The sequence below is a fragment of the Pongo pygmaeus genome, chromosome 9 (genome assembly GCF_028885625.2).
Source record: "Pongo pygmaeus isolate AG05252 chromosome 9, NHGRI_mPonPyg2-v2.0_pri, whole genome shotgun sequence".
NCBI classification, from domain to species: domain Eukaryota; kingdom Metazoa; phylum Chordata; class Mammalia; order Primates; family Hominidae; genus Pongo; species Pongo pygmaeus.
Genome location: NC_072382.2, coordinates 63,829,695 through 63,844,475, shown reverse-complemented (window position 1 = coordinate 63,844,475; position 14,781 = coordinate 63,829,695). Strand labels below are relative to the sequence as shown.

The following is a 14,781-nucleotide window of genomic DNA, read 5'->3' as shown; positions in this document are numbered from 1 at the left end:
TGGGCCATATCGTAGCACCCCTGTAAAGTATAATTCTTGTACCATTCCTTCTCTCAGCTGAACCCAGACAGTATTCTATTATAGCAGTTCCCAGCTACAGACCTACACATACACTCCCTCCCAATACACACATAGCAGCTTCCCAATCCAGAACCTACTAGCGACATGTGGCTACTTAAATTTACATTTAAATTCATTAAAATTGAATAAAATTTAAAATTCAATTTCTAATCCACACTGACTTCAAGTGTCCACTAGCCACATGGGGCTAGTGGCTTCCGTACATTAGACAGCACAGCTATAGGTTATTTCTATCATTGCAGAGAGTTCTACCAGATGTCATTATTTTAGAAGGTAAGCAGTGGCTAGGAATCATTAGTTGGAGAGGGCAGAAGCCTGTAATGATATTTTGTAAATTTCAACCCCATTTTTCTCCGACATAATTTTTTCTCTATTGGTTTTCATAGGAGAAGAAGACACTTAGAAGAAGAAAGAAGCTAGAAAAAGCAATGAAGCAGTTGGTTAAGCAAGAAGAATTGAAAAGACTCTATAAGGCTCAGGTCAGTAAATAAACTGGAGATGAGTGAGTGGGCCTGGGTCCAGGATCCTGGGACTCTGGATGGGAAAGAGGTTTGGGAGTCTGCATTGTATTAGGGAAAGCAGGCTGGAGAAAGGTCAGTCTTGTTCTCTGAGGGACCAGATTTGTGGCCATTTTAAAGAGGCTCTGGCTTAGTCTCAGTAGGACTCTGGGTCCTGGAGAGCCCCTGTGTTAATCCGGCCTATTCTCAGCTACCCCTCCGTCTGCAGACATGTGAGGCTGGAACAAGAGCCAATGCATGGCCTTGGGAGTCATCCCTGACTGCCACATAGCAGTGACCTTAGTTTTGTCTTCTGTGAGGACGCAAACCTCCCACCAACTCCCTGACAGTGTCTTTACTAAACTGACAGCTATTAAGGGCTTTCTCTACTTCAAGATTAGTTGAAATCATAAGTATCTAGCATTCCAATACAGATTTCCTGGCTTGATTGCTTACTTCAAACACTTCTGCCCAAGTTGCTCAGCCACAACTCCATCACAGACAGGCAAAATGAAGCAGAAATTCAAGGCATCCTCCATCTCTCCGAGGAACCCAAGCCTAGTCTTGAACAAGAGTTGGGTTTTAGGATACACGGACTTAGAATGACCACTCATGTTAATCCAGTATACCCTCACATCCCTTTCTCCATTTATTCCCTGTATCTGGCTAATAATCCTACACACTATTTCTGACCAAAGTGATGTCATTCAATCCACCCTCCTTTACCCTACCTCTTTCACCTAGTGAATGGGGAAAAGTCACTTCTGTCTACTTGCAACCTCTAAAACAGATTTCCTTGAAACACTGCAACTTTTCCTTCCAAGAACAAGACAAGTCTTATGATATTGATTGGCAAACTAGGCAATGCCTCTTCCTTGTATTTTCATCCCAGACGGTTGTGATGAGAGACGAATTACAATGGCCTTTTGAGTCCTGCTGGCACCCATAGCAGCCCTTTTTAATCTCTGAGACTTTCATCCTTAGTTGTTTTTTTATTTTTGAGACAGTCTTGCTGTGTCACCCAGGCTGGAGTGCAGCGGTGTGATCTCAGTTCGCTGCATCTTCCACCTCCTAGGTTCAAGAGATTCTCTTGCCTCATCCTCCTGAGTAGCTGGGATTACAGAAGCCCGCCACCAAGTCCAGCTAATTTTTGTATTTTTAGTAGAAACGGGTTTTCACCATGTTGGCTAGGCTGGTCTCGAACTCCTGAGCTCAAGTGATCCTGCCACCTCAGCTTCCCAAAATACTGAGATTCCTGGTGTGAGCCACCATGCCCAGCCTCATCCTTAGTGTCTAAAGAATGACCACTGTATTCGTCTGCTTGGGCTGCCATAACAAAGTACCATGGACCGGATGGCTTAAACAACAGAAACTTATTTTCCTCATGTTCTGGAGCCGAGAAGTCCAAGTTCAAGGTGCCAGCGGGTTTGGCACCTGGTGAGGCCTCTCTTCCTGGCTTGTAGACAGCTGCCTTCTTCATGTGTCCTCACATGGTCTTTCTGTGAGTTCACGTGAGCAGAGAAAAATATCTCTGGTGTCTTTTCCTCTTATAAGGACATCAGCCGCATTGGATTAGGGCCCCAGCCCTGTGACTTCATTTCACCTGGATTACCTCCTTAAAGGCCCTATCTCCAAATATAGTCACATTGGGGGTTAGGGCTTTAACATATACATTTGGGGTGGGACACAATTTAGTCTCTAAGAACCAGATAGCTGTTACTGCACAGTGATCAGTAATAAAGCCATTTAGGTGCTTCTTTTCTTTAGCAATTCTACAGCATGCCAGCAAGAGATGGATTTATAAAGATATAATTGTCTTTAAGGGAGAGACAGGAAGAGGGCATGAAATTACAAATAGTTTTAAGTAGACTTTCCATCTATTTCAGATTTTATGTTGGACTTAAGCACTCATAGCTGGGACAAGAAGAGCCTGGTGGCTGTGCAGGCCCCACCCCTCCCTGCTTGGGTCCCTTTCCAGGATTGGAGGGGCCTCGGCTGCTGTGCTTGTGATTCCAGGGGAGATTTAGAAAGACGTGGGGTTAAGGAAGAAGGAGAGTGAGACAGAGTAAAGTAAAACAGAGGAGGAACACAGGCATTCTGTCTGCCCAAACAACTGACTGTTCCTTGAATATACCTGTTCTGCCAGGTGCAAAGTCTGTTCTGCCAAGGGTTGTGCCTTTTGACAGCGTGGTATTTGAAAGCAGAGAAAATGGATGGGGATGAACAAAATTTATATAGGAGTGGCTTTTCCCTAACTCCTTTCTAATATACACAAGAGATTAATAGTTAGTAAGGAAAATAAATATGTAAATGCAAACAAAGTCATGACCCCAGACCTTAACAGGTGTCTATAATGAACCTAAGGAGAGTATGATGTCATCCCCTAACAAGTTAAACATCTTGTGTCTCACCTTAATAACCTGCTAGTAACAAAGCCACAGTACACTTCCACAATGAAAGAACGCTGGGCATCTGCCCATGGCGCAATGAAAGAACAGGTACAATTTGCAGCTAAGGACAGGAGCAGGACAATCTAAAACAGGAGCACAAAACCCCGGGAGCTGGCCCAGTTCTCTTGCTCCAGACTGACTCCTTGGGAGGTATAGGCTGGTTCTTCTTGGGGAAAATAGATTATGCAAGTACTTTGTTTGCCCCTGGACCCCCTACCCTACTCTGAACAGTGGCTGCAGCTCCAATCATTATGCCACGGCCATAGTCAGAGGCTGTGGGCTCCAAGGAGTCCAGGAGCCATGATGACTGCTCACCTCACCCAACAGCCTCTGTCTTGGAGGACATCTGTGATTGGCCTTGTCTAAAGGGACTGTTTTAATGTCTACTTAAGGGCCAATTGAACACACATACAAATTCCTTGCTTTATGTTGCATGCTAAGGAAGGGAAACATCAGGGTATAGTTGTCTGGGAATTCAGAGGTCCTTGCCTAGTTATTCAAGGCAGGACCATCACAAGTGAAAGGGCCTCTTTCTCCTGGAAAGTAAGTGGCAGAATCGGCCCCTCTTGGGACTCTATGTGGAAAGTCCTTGTGTGACATCTGATCCTGGTGTTGCAGGCCATCCAGAGGCAGCTGGAGGAGGTGGAGGAGCGGCAGAGGGCTTCTGAGATCCAGGGTGTGAGGCTGGAGAAGGCGTTGCGAGGAGAAGCAGGTACGGCATCCCAGCAGATCCGGAGCAATGGGCATGGTCTGAGAATAGTGCTAGCCTAACTATCTGAGGAAAACAGACCTTGTCACCTGCTGGGGATCTGTCAGCATGGCCATATGGTGCTAAATCCACAGCTGCCGCACACTTTAAACATCAAACTATTGCTTCTCGGCCTTTTGGCCAAGATCAAATGTAAAAATCAAACTAGTGGCCCACTTTGAAATTCCCAGGAGCATTGGTCAGCCCGTGGGCCTTGTAACTGGGCTTCTGTTCAGCCCCACCTCTCCACTGGCTAACACGAATGTTCTTTGCAATTCAGGGATTAAGATAAATTCAGGACAAATATATGGGTATTGAAGCAGTGTTGGTAGTAATTCAAAACTCAGAGTTGAGAGTCAATGTCCTGGTTTTTCCTTTACTACCTGTATGACCTTGGGCCAGTCACATTATAAACCTTTATACTTTTTCATTTTCTCATCTAAAATGGGGATAATAGTGGTTTTCTCCTTTATAGAACTGATATAAGGATTAAAGGAGAAATTATATTTGATGCTTAAGTTAACACATTGCCTGGCCCAAGGTAAAGCAACAAGTGGTAACTATTCCAGTAATAGCTTCAGATTCTTAGATTCAAACAGAACTCATCTGGTGAAGACCTACTATGCATTAAACATTAAAACACTGGGTCTGTAACAATGAGTATGATGCAGTTTCTACCTTGAGAAGTTTATAGTCCATTGAGAGACACACATAGGTAAAGAGGTAATCCACAATACAGTATGACAAATGCTGTGATAGGAACAAGAATTAGGGTACAACGTGAACAGAACCAAGAGGTTCCTAACTGATCTTGGAGCAAGGGAAGCCATCAAGCAAGGCTTCTGGGAAGGGGTGATCTATAAGATGAGAACCAGAGGAAGAACAAGAGTTAACCAGTAAAGAGGAGATTGTTCTGGCAGAGGGAACAGCATCTGCAAAGTTCAAATGTGGAAAGACACGAAATGTCTTCACAAATGAGCTAGTGAAGGGTTTTCAGGTAAGGAGTGGCTTAAAGAAACCTACATTTTCGGAAATCTTCCAGTAGGGGTGTGGCTCATGAATTGGGGGGCACTAAGAGTTTGTTGGGGGTATTGTCTCTTTAGTTTTATAATATGATGTCTTCAGCCTTCAGCATTTGAGATATAAAAGGTGAAAAACTGAGCACTGAAATAATGTTCAGTAATATAAACAACAGGTTACTTGTTACTTAACAAGTGAAACATTAGGATTTCAATTCTTTAAAAGTCCAGTTACATGAGAGCGATGACACTAGCAGGTGCAGACCCAGATTTCCTGAGGCCTGGAGTTCATGCAAAGTCATGCATGTAAAATTGTGAGGGCTGCTTCCAGAACCTTGCAAGGACCCATCCAAGTAAGGGGTCCTGAGGTTTCAGTTTCATTAACCACATGGTTAATTTAGCACTAGATTTTAGGAAAATGCTAGAGTCAGACTTTACCTCTTCTGTGCTTCAGTCTTCTTGTTGGTAAATTGGGAGTGCTAATAATACTTGTTACTTGTATTTGTGGTGAGGAGTAGCTAAAATAATTTATGTAATATCCATAGCCAGTGCTTGGCATGAAGCAGATGATTAATCAATACCTGTTTGTTTTTTTTACTAAAATGCACTGGATTTCCTTGCAAAGATGACCCAAATTTGCTTATTAGAAATAGGCTTATTACAAATATAAAGAGTTTCTTGCTGCCTGGACTGAGAGTCACTGTCTGTCTCTACAGCTGCTGTGGGACTTTTGGTAGAATGAACTGCCCTTGTTTGGTGCTTGGTCATATTCCCAGTCCAGAAGGCTCTGGTCCTTGTCTTTGACAATCTGCTGATCTCAGTGAGAGAATTAGAAAGGAAAAGGAAAAACCAGAAAAGCCAGGGTATGCTTCAGTTTGCCGCCAGCAACACAGGCCAAGAGGTGGCATGGTGGGAAGTGGGGAGCTGTGGGCGCCAATAAGCCCTGTGTTCAAATTCTGTTCCACTCCACTTAGGCTGAATAGTCCTGAGAAAATCACTTAACCTCTCTGGCCCTAGATTTTTTATCTGAAAAATGAAGATAATAATCCCCATATTATCAGGTCATTTTGAGAATTAGGAGTGTTGATAGGCAAAGTCTCTACCGGAGTATTGCCTACGTTGTAGGCATTTAGTAAACACTACTCATATCATTTTACAAAATATTACTAAGTATCCACACACATCTTCTTTTAAAGAATTTGTCTAATTTTTACTGCTTGAAATTTAAATGATAGAAACCAAAATTGTAAAGCATCTTCTGAAAATCTTCCTCATCCCCAAATATGAAAAAAAAAAGAAAAGAAAAGAAAAGAGAGCTATTTTGAGTTATAGCAAAAGAAATCTGGCCAGCTTGTGATGTTTCAGAGGTGTGCCAAGCCAGCCAGAAGATGGATTCCATTCATTCCCTTTATATCCTTGGTAATTTAATTCCGCTGTTAAGTTTATGAGCCTTTTTCCCTTGATTGTCCTTGTGTGGGTGACAGATGCAGATCAACAAGGGGCTGGAGACTAAAAGAGTCAAGTCCAGAAAGTGGCCTCAAAAGCAACCAAATGGAAGTTTTGCAGACCAGCCACCAAAATTAATATACTCTAACTTGTAATAACATTTGTGCAATAATAATATTCTTTGGCGGTTTAATATTCTATTCAGTCCCTTTAAGAGATTGCCCTCTTGCTTAATGAATGACCAATGCTTATTAGGTTAAGTTGTATTTGAGCTGGCCTGTGCTGCTCCAGTTCAAGTGATTTAATGGGAATTATTTAATAGGTATTATTAGGATAATTAGAAAATGATCACAGTTAGGCAATAATATTGAGCTATAAAGGTTGTGAATAACCAAATTTAGAGACAGACCTGAAAACATGAGTAGTCTGCGACAGTTATGCAAGGCTCCTCTGATAATTATGTAGGCAGCCTGAAAGGGGCTTTTGTTCTGGGAGTTATTCATTAGGCGGGCATTGAATTAGAGGAACATGCGGGGGTGCGGGATGGAGGGCAATGATGGCTGATGAGTAAAATGAGGCTTTGATGAGCTCCTCATTGTCGTGACAACAATTCCTGCTTTCTTTTTTTCCAGCAGTCAGAAATAAGCTCTCCCGCCCCCGGGAAGGGTTTTTCCCTATTTTGTCAAGGAAAGGGAAACAAAGGAAAACAAAAATCTAATAATCCACCCCAGATGACAAATCATTATGTTTTGCAGGACGTGGAGAGAGAGAGAGAGAGAGAGAGAGAGTGTGTGTGTGTGTGTGTGTGTGTGTGTGTGTGTGTGTGTGATGTCTTTGACAGAGGGAAGAGAGTCCCCTCTTGGTCCTAGCTGCCCAGGTGAAGGACCAGGATATGCAGTAACCTCATTCCTGGGGGCCCTACCACCTTCTGGAAAGAGGCCAAGCCCAGCTCTGCAGCCACTTAGATTCTTCTTGGTTGAGGCACTGTTTGTTACCTACTGGCTTGTTGCTTGTCAATGTGATGATCAGTGTTACATACTAGGGGCATGGAATACCCCAATCAAGCAAGAGACCACCGTTCAAATTTAAATGGTCTGGATAACACAATCTGGGCTTTCTTTCAATACCTGGAATCTAATGAAAACTGAGTAACTTCGAAAGAGAAAGGATTTCTCCCCAGGGGAGGTCGATGAGAATAATTATTCCCTTATATCTTTACCAGCTTTGGGGAAGATTTACCAGCTAGTTGTCTGCATGGAGCTTCTTGCCTTTTTTGGAGCCAGATGGTTTCTTCTTCCCGGAGATTGAGGGGTTTACCAAGAAAAATTAGGATGCACGAAGTGCCAGCAGGTGGCAGCAGGAGCACACATTATGTGAGAAATGCTGGCGAAAGCCTCCCCAGGACCAGGGAAGTAGCTGGGCTTACACTCCATGATTTTCACTGCTGCTGAGGACCCGAGGAATAAAAATTCCTGGATAATGTACAGTGAGGTGTCCTGGACAGAGCACAGGCATTAGAGTCAGACACTCCTGAGTTTGAATCCCAATGTAGTCCTTATACAATTATTTACTTTTCTGCCAAATTTTCTCATCTGTAAAATTGAATGAATAATACCAACCTCACAGGGGTGGTATGAAGAAAAGATTAAGTGAAATAATGTTAGTAAAGCACCAAAAAAAGGGCCTGCGATAAAATAGGTATTCAAAAATATTCCTTCTCTTTTCTTTTATATCCCTATTATTATAAAACACAGCTGGATGGTCAATGACTTCTCAAATGGTATTTATTTGTTTGTTCATCCATTCATATTCATTTGTAAGTATACTCCTTGCAAGAGATTTAAGCTGGTTTCTATAAATATTTGTAATACATGAATTTTGCATGCCTGGTCCAAACAAGGATCTCAATGAGGACTCATTGTTATCGCTCCCACACCCCCGCCACCACCGCCCCCAAAAAACAGTGATGCAGTAAAAGCTGTTCAACAAAGATAGCAGACTATGGGTTTTGAGGCATGCCTCTCTGACACTCTGCCACAATTTGGGAATCGGTTTTAGGAAATAGATATTCTTTAGGTTTCCTTCCATAACTATTTGTTCTCAAAAGGTACTGGAAGGCAGTGAGTTAAAGGTTGCACCCTTTCATCCATCGTTAGACATGGCTGGTTGCTGTGCATTCATAAGTCAGCAGAGCAGGGGAAGGGTTGAGATCTTCTGTGATTCTAAAGGAGTCTCTCTAAATACAGGTAGCCATGAACACAGAAACACAGATAATATTATTTTGTCACATAATATAATGGGATCTTGTCAGAAAAGGACACCAACCTTATAGATAATGGTCAGGAGTAATAAGACTTCAAAGTGGATGATTAAGCATGCAAGGAACTTGGGTTGTTTGCCACAACTATGTAGGTGCAAAAAGTAAACAACAAAATTCAGTACCTCAGAGCAAGAGAGTTTATTATTCACAGCATAGCAAACAGCAGGAACATCAGCACGGTAGCCCCAGTTGCCCTGTCCCCAAGTCCCATGGTGTGACATGATGAGCCCAGATGGCACCTGTGCATGCAGTGAGTTGTCCCATAGCTAGGGAGCCCCAGGAAAAGGACTCAGCAGCTTTTATAGCAAGCAGTAAATGAGCCATTTCCCCTTTCCCAGGAAGCAAGTAGTTGTGCAGTAGTCACACAGTAGTATCCTGACCCACTTCTCGGAATTCTCTACCTGACTAGTTAGAGGAATGGCTCAGGTTCAGAGGATGGTAGGGCCTTGCAGTTTGGCTCACTCAACAAAGATGTACAGGGCCACTCCTAGTCTATGGAAGACTGGCTCACTCAACAAATACCGACAGTCCACTTGCTATATATTCACCTCTGTTTCCAGCTTCACTGGCCACTCTGTAGGAAGTCCATGGCATCACTGCAAGCCAAATATTGAACAAACTTATTAATGAGAGACTAAAGCTGGCCCTCGCAAGTTGTTTTTTAAAAATAAGACAGAAGACAGAAATAAAGAAGAAATGGAAACAGCAGATGCAACCACTGATACAGCAAAGATTCAAAAAGATAAAAGAATATAACGAACATTTAATCCCATTAATTTTTAAATCTGGCAATCTAAGGGTGATTTTACAACTACCATATTGAAAAATTAAAGAGGAAAATCTTATGGTCTTTTCAATAGAAGAAGGAAAGTCATTTGACACAATTTAACATCCATTTGCTAAAAACTTTTAGCAAAAAAAAAAGCAATAGAACAGAATAGAACTTTCTTAATTGAAACATATTTTCCCAAAAAACATCACTGTTAAATAGAAGCATTTCTTTAAAAATCAGTAATAAAATAATGTTGCCTACTCTTAAGTCTTCTATTTAACTTTGTGCAGGAGATCCCAACCAGTGTGGTAAGACAAGGCAGAGAAAGGCAAGAGGTTTGGAAAGAAAGAAAAAAAAATTGTTGTTTCCAGATGCTAGGATTGTCTATATAAAAAAAAACCCAAAATGTACAAGTAAACTATTAGGCATAATAAGGACCTAAATAACAGTGACTGGATATAAGCTCAAACTAGAAAAATTAATTGCATTTCAATATCTCAGCATCAAACACCTAGAAAATGAAGTAACAAAGATATCACTTATATTAACATCAAAAATATAAGGTACCCAGGAATAAATCTAGCAAAAAACATGTACTATCTTATGAAGCCAATTTTAATACTTTTCTGAAAGTCATCAAAGGACCCAAACATAATCTTATATACATGAAAAGTTGATATAAGCCAGCAGTAGCATTAGAGATCGCAGGAAGTAAGTGATTCTGAGACGATTGGTTTCCATAGAGGAAAAAACGAAATTGAGTCTTGTTTCGTACCATACAAACAAATCGATTCCATAAAGATTAAGGACTTTAATGTGAAAATTGAAACTTGAGATGTTAAGAAGAATCTTTTTTTGACCTCAAGTTGTTAGTCAATAGATACTATAAAGGAAATGAAAAGCCACTCATTTGGAAAATATACAGTCACACTCTGTTATCAACAGAGGATTTGTTCCAGAACCCCTGAAGGTACCAAAATTTGAGGATGCTCAAGTCCCTGATATAAAATGGCATAGTCACTGCATATAACCTATGCACGTCCTCTCTCATACTTGAAATCATCTCTAGATTACTTATAATACTGAATGCAATGTAAATGTTGTATAAATAATTGTTATACCATATTGTTTAGGGAATAATGACAAGAAAAAAAAAGTCTGTGTATGTTCAGTGCAGACACAACCATCCTTTTTTTTTCCAGAATATTTTCAATTCACAATCGGTTGAATCTGAGGATGTAGGACCCTCAGATACAGACGGTGAACTGTGTTTGCAAAAAAAAAACCAAAAAAGAATCAGCATTCTAGAATATTCCCACTCTTACAAATCAGTAAGAAATAGGCAAACAACCCAATATAAATATAGACAAATGACATAAATATTCTCTTCACAGAAGAATACTAAATGTCCAATAAATCTATGAAAAAGACAGGAAAATACAAATAATTCAGACTATAGTGAGAAACTATTAAAACGATTAAATTATTAGAACTTTAAAAATCTGATAATACTAAGTATTTGGCAAGGGTGAGGGACAAGGGGTGCTCTTATTCAATGTTAGTGGGAACACAAATTGTCACAACACTTTGGAAAACAATTTGGCTTTAGGCTGTAAAGTTGAATATGTGCATACCCTACAATTTAAGAATTTCATTCCTAATATATACTCCAGAGAAACTCTTACCCACATGGCTAAAAAGACACATACAAGAATGCTCATAACAGCATCACTCATAATAACAGAACTGTAAGAACAACTCAGGTATCCATTAACAGGAAAATGGATAATTTGTGGTATAGTCATACAACCGAATATTATATATACAGTAAAAATTATATATAGCAGTGAAAATGAATCAGTCACATGGATGCGTTTTTACAACATAATTTTGAATTTAAAACAAGCAAGTTGTGGAAGAATACAGTATAATACAATTTCAATAAAGCCCAAAGTCAAGAAAAACTAATTTTTTTGTTTCTAAAAAATATACAGTTTAAAACAAAACAAAAAGTAATTTAAAAGGGAAAGATTAGAATTTTTATTTTTCAGCTGCAGGCTCTGACTCCCAGAACAGAATTGTGAGCTAGCTACTAGCATCCTGGGCTTGTCAAGACTGAATCAGGCCAGATCCACAGCACAGCTTTCTGCATTATCATCATTCTATGTAAGGAGCCTGTGGGAGACAGATGTACCCAGAGCTCCACGTATGAAGGTTGGTAGAGACTTGAATGAAACAGGTCTGTGCATGAGCTCCAGAGTGGAGTGCTGACCAGAGACCAGAGAACAAAAGGCAGGGACCAAAACCCAGCCATTCCAGGGGAGAGGCTCTGCACAGTGCTATTGAGAGTTCCTGCTCCACTTTCTCTAAAGCCCCTTGAAGGCCCCTAGATCATCAGTGAGGATGAAGACTACATCAACAAAATTGGAGCGAACACTGAATTAGGACTTCTCACAGATTCTAAGGAGGTGCAAAATCACATCAAAAGAGATAGATAGTTATGAACCACACGGCAAAACAAGACCCAACTTGGAAAAAAACACATACCAATACATAATCAGAGAAGCCTTCAGCATTACCTACAAAAAAAATGGTTAAAAACAAACAAAAAAAAGACATGAGTTTAAAGAATAAATAGATCATTTTTTTTCTCTACTACTATCCATTCCAAAAAATGTTATTGGCCCGGTGCGGTGGCTCATGCCTCTAATCCCAGCACTTTGGGAGGCCAAGACAGGCGGATCACGTGAGGTCAGGAGTTCAAGACCAGCCTGGCCAACATGGCGAAACCCCATCTCTACTAAAAATATACAAATTAGCCGAGCATGGTGGCATGTGCCTGTAGTCCCAGCTACATGGGAGGCTGAGGCAAAAGAATTGCTTGAACCCGGGAGGCGGAGTTTGTGGTGAGCCAAAATTGCACCACTGCACTCTAGCCTGGGCATCAGAGCAAGACTCTGTCTCAAAAAAAAAGAAAAAAAGAAAAGAAAAGAAAAGAAAAAAGTTATTGACCTTTACATGCCAGTCATCGTAGGGTAAGTAGGGACTAAGATTTACCAGCCTTGGTGGTTGGAAGTAACATAGTGTGCTTTGCAATTTTGAGAGTACTCTTGGGCAAAAGTGAGTCAATATAAATGACTCTATTAATAAAAAGTCATTTTGTGTTGGGTTTTGATCATTTCACCTCAGCAAGTGGGATACTTAACATTTTGCACAGGAAAAGGCATGAGATGAGGACACAGGAGCAATTGAAGAGCCAGTTGACAGTGGACCCAGGCAGAGGGTGAGAGGAAGAAAGGGCTGGAGAACTGGGCCATTCTATTCACAGCCAGAGGCTGCTTGCCTTTTGGCTGCACCATTGCAGCTGCATCCTGGTTCCTAGCTGGTCATAAGAGTCCCAGCCATGCCCTGAAAGGGCTTTCCATGCACCAGCAGCTGCGGGACCAGATGGAGATGTGGATAAGCAAACCATCACATAGGTACCAGGTGCTTGTGTCTTCCCAAGAAGTGTGGATGATCTACACAGCCACATGACCTTTTCATTTACATGAGGCCAAAAAAAAATTATTATTTATGAGTTTTTGTTAACTTCACTTTAAGTTACAAAATAAAGTTTAGCCATGTATAATCAAGGCAGGGGTTATACTCTAGCTGAATTCTAAAGGTGAACAGAAAATAATCCATATTGAACTATAGAACTAGACGTTGGAAGAAATGGCAAGGTAGGAGTAAAATGGTATAGTTTACTGCGTGTTTACTATGTGCCAAGCACAATGCTAAGCATTTGACATGCATCAGCTCATTTAATCCAATTTATAAGGTAGGTACTATCATCACCATCCCCATTTTCCACACGAGGAGACTCAGGCAGAGAGATGTGAGGTTACGTGCCCAAAGTCACATGTTTGTAAGTGGCAGAGCAAGGTCTGATTGACTCCAAAGCCCATGCTTCTTTCACTTTGCTCTATTGCATTTATAGTGAGGGGCAATGCTGCCTTCATCAGGACCCACAAGAAGGAATCTGACCGGGAGGGGACAGGGAGCTGATGGAAATCGTAGAGGAGCCTCTTGGGGCGTGGTTGGAGTGGAGAGCAAGGCAAGGTTGAACTGGGCACAGTCGCCCTGAACCCAATACTTTGGGAAGGCAGATTCCCTGGAAACCTGCACTTGATTCCACACCCGAAGATCTCCCAAAGTGCTTTTGACTACTGAAGAAAGGGAGACTCTGAAAAATAGGCTGGGCGCTGTGGTTCACGCCTGTAATCCCAACACTTTGGGAGGCTGAGGTGGGTGGATCATCTGAGGTCAGGAGTTCGAGACCAGCCTGGCCAACATGGTGAAACCCTATCTCTACTAAAAATACAAAAATTAGCTGGGCATGGTGGCAGGTGCTTGTAATCTCAGCTACTCAGGAGGCTGAGGCAGGAGAATTGCTTGAACCCAGGAGGCAGAGGTTGCAGTGAGCCGAGATCATGCCATTGCACTCCAGCCTGGGCGACAAGAGCTTCATCCCATTTAAAAAAAAAAAAAAAAAGTGTAGCCAATAAAATTAGAAGTTATTCCACTGAAAAAATAATTAAATTGAGTGATTCTGTTCAACCTGTGTTTGTCGAGTACAGTGTCAAGGGGAATCAGTGTGGCAGCATAGGGAACTCTCTAACAGGCCAGATTTTAGGACACATAAGACTGAAAAAACGACATGTAATCCCGGATAAAAGTCTAGCTAGAACCTGTGGGTATAATGCAGCGAAGAGGCTGAATCTGAAAAACAACAACAAAAAAATGCTCTGAAGACAGCAAAATAGTGTCTTGAAAACTGCTTCTTTTGGATCGAGAACAAGGAAGGATAGGCCCAGTGCGTGTGGCAGATGGTATAATGTTAGATGACGAGGAAAGGCAGAATTCTCAGCTCTCAGCTTTTCTGTTTTCTCTACCAAGGAAAAATGATCCTCAATCTAGAAACATTAAACAAATATCTAGAAGGGATTGAATCTAGATAGGTAGAAAAAATGAGAGAGCTGTAAGGCCAGGTGAAAGATGGAACATAGAACAGTGTCTTGGATCTAGCATTACTCAGTCAGAACTTGCTGAATTAAGCCCCTGCTTTTGAAATATCTTGCACATTGACCGGGCACAATTGCTCACACCTGTAATCCCAGCACTTTGAGAGGCTGAGGTGGGTGGATCGCTTGAGCCTAGGAGTTCAAGACCAGCCTGGGCAACATAGCGAAACCCCATCTCTACTAAAAACACAAAAATTAGTCGGGCATGGTGGCACATACCTGTAATCCCAGCTACTCAGGAGGCTGAGGCAGGAGAATCTCTTGAACCTGGGAGGCAGAGGTTGCAGTGAGCTGAGATCACGCCACTGCACTCCAGCCTGGGTGACAGGGTGAGATTCAGTCTCAAAAAAACAAAACAAACAAAACAAAACAAAACAAAAGAAAT

General features: G+C 41.5%; 1 protein-coding gene across 1 annotated transcript in view; it reads left to right on the top strand.

Moving 5' to 3' along the window:
• Window positions 1-14,781, top strand: part of MICAL2 (microtubule associated monooxygenase, calponin and LIM domain containing 2) — a 244,390-nt gene that overhangs the window by 211,812 nt on the left and 17,797 nt on the right. Inside the window, exons 33-34 of the mRNA XM_054437600.2 lie at window positions 468-560; window positions 3,647-3,740. Of these exons, the coding sequence (XP_054293575.2) occupies window positions 468-560; window positions 3,647-3,740 (187 nt within the window). The remainder of the gene's footprint in view (window positions 1-467; window positions 561-3,646; window positions 3,741-14,781) is intronic.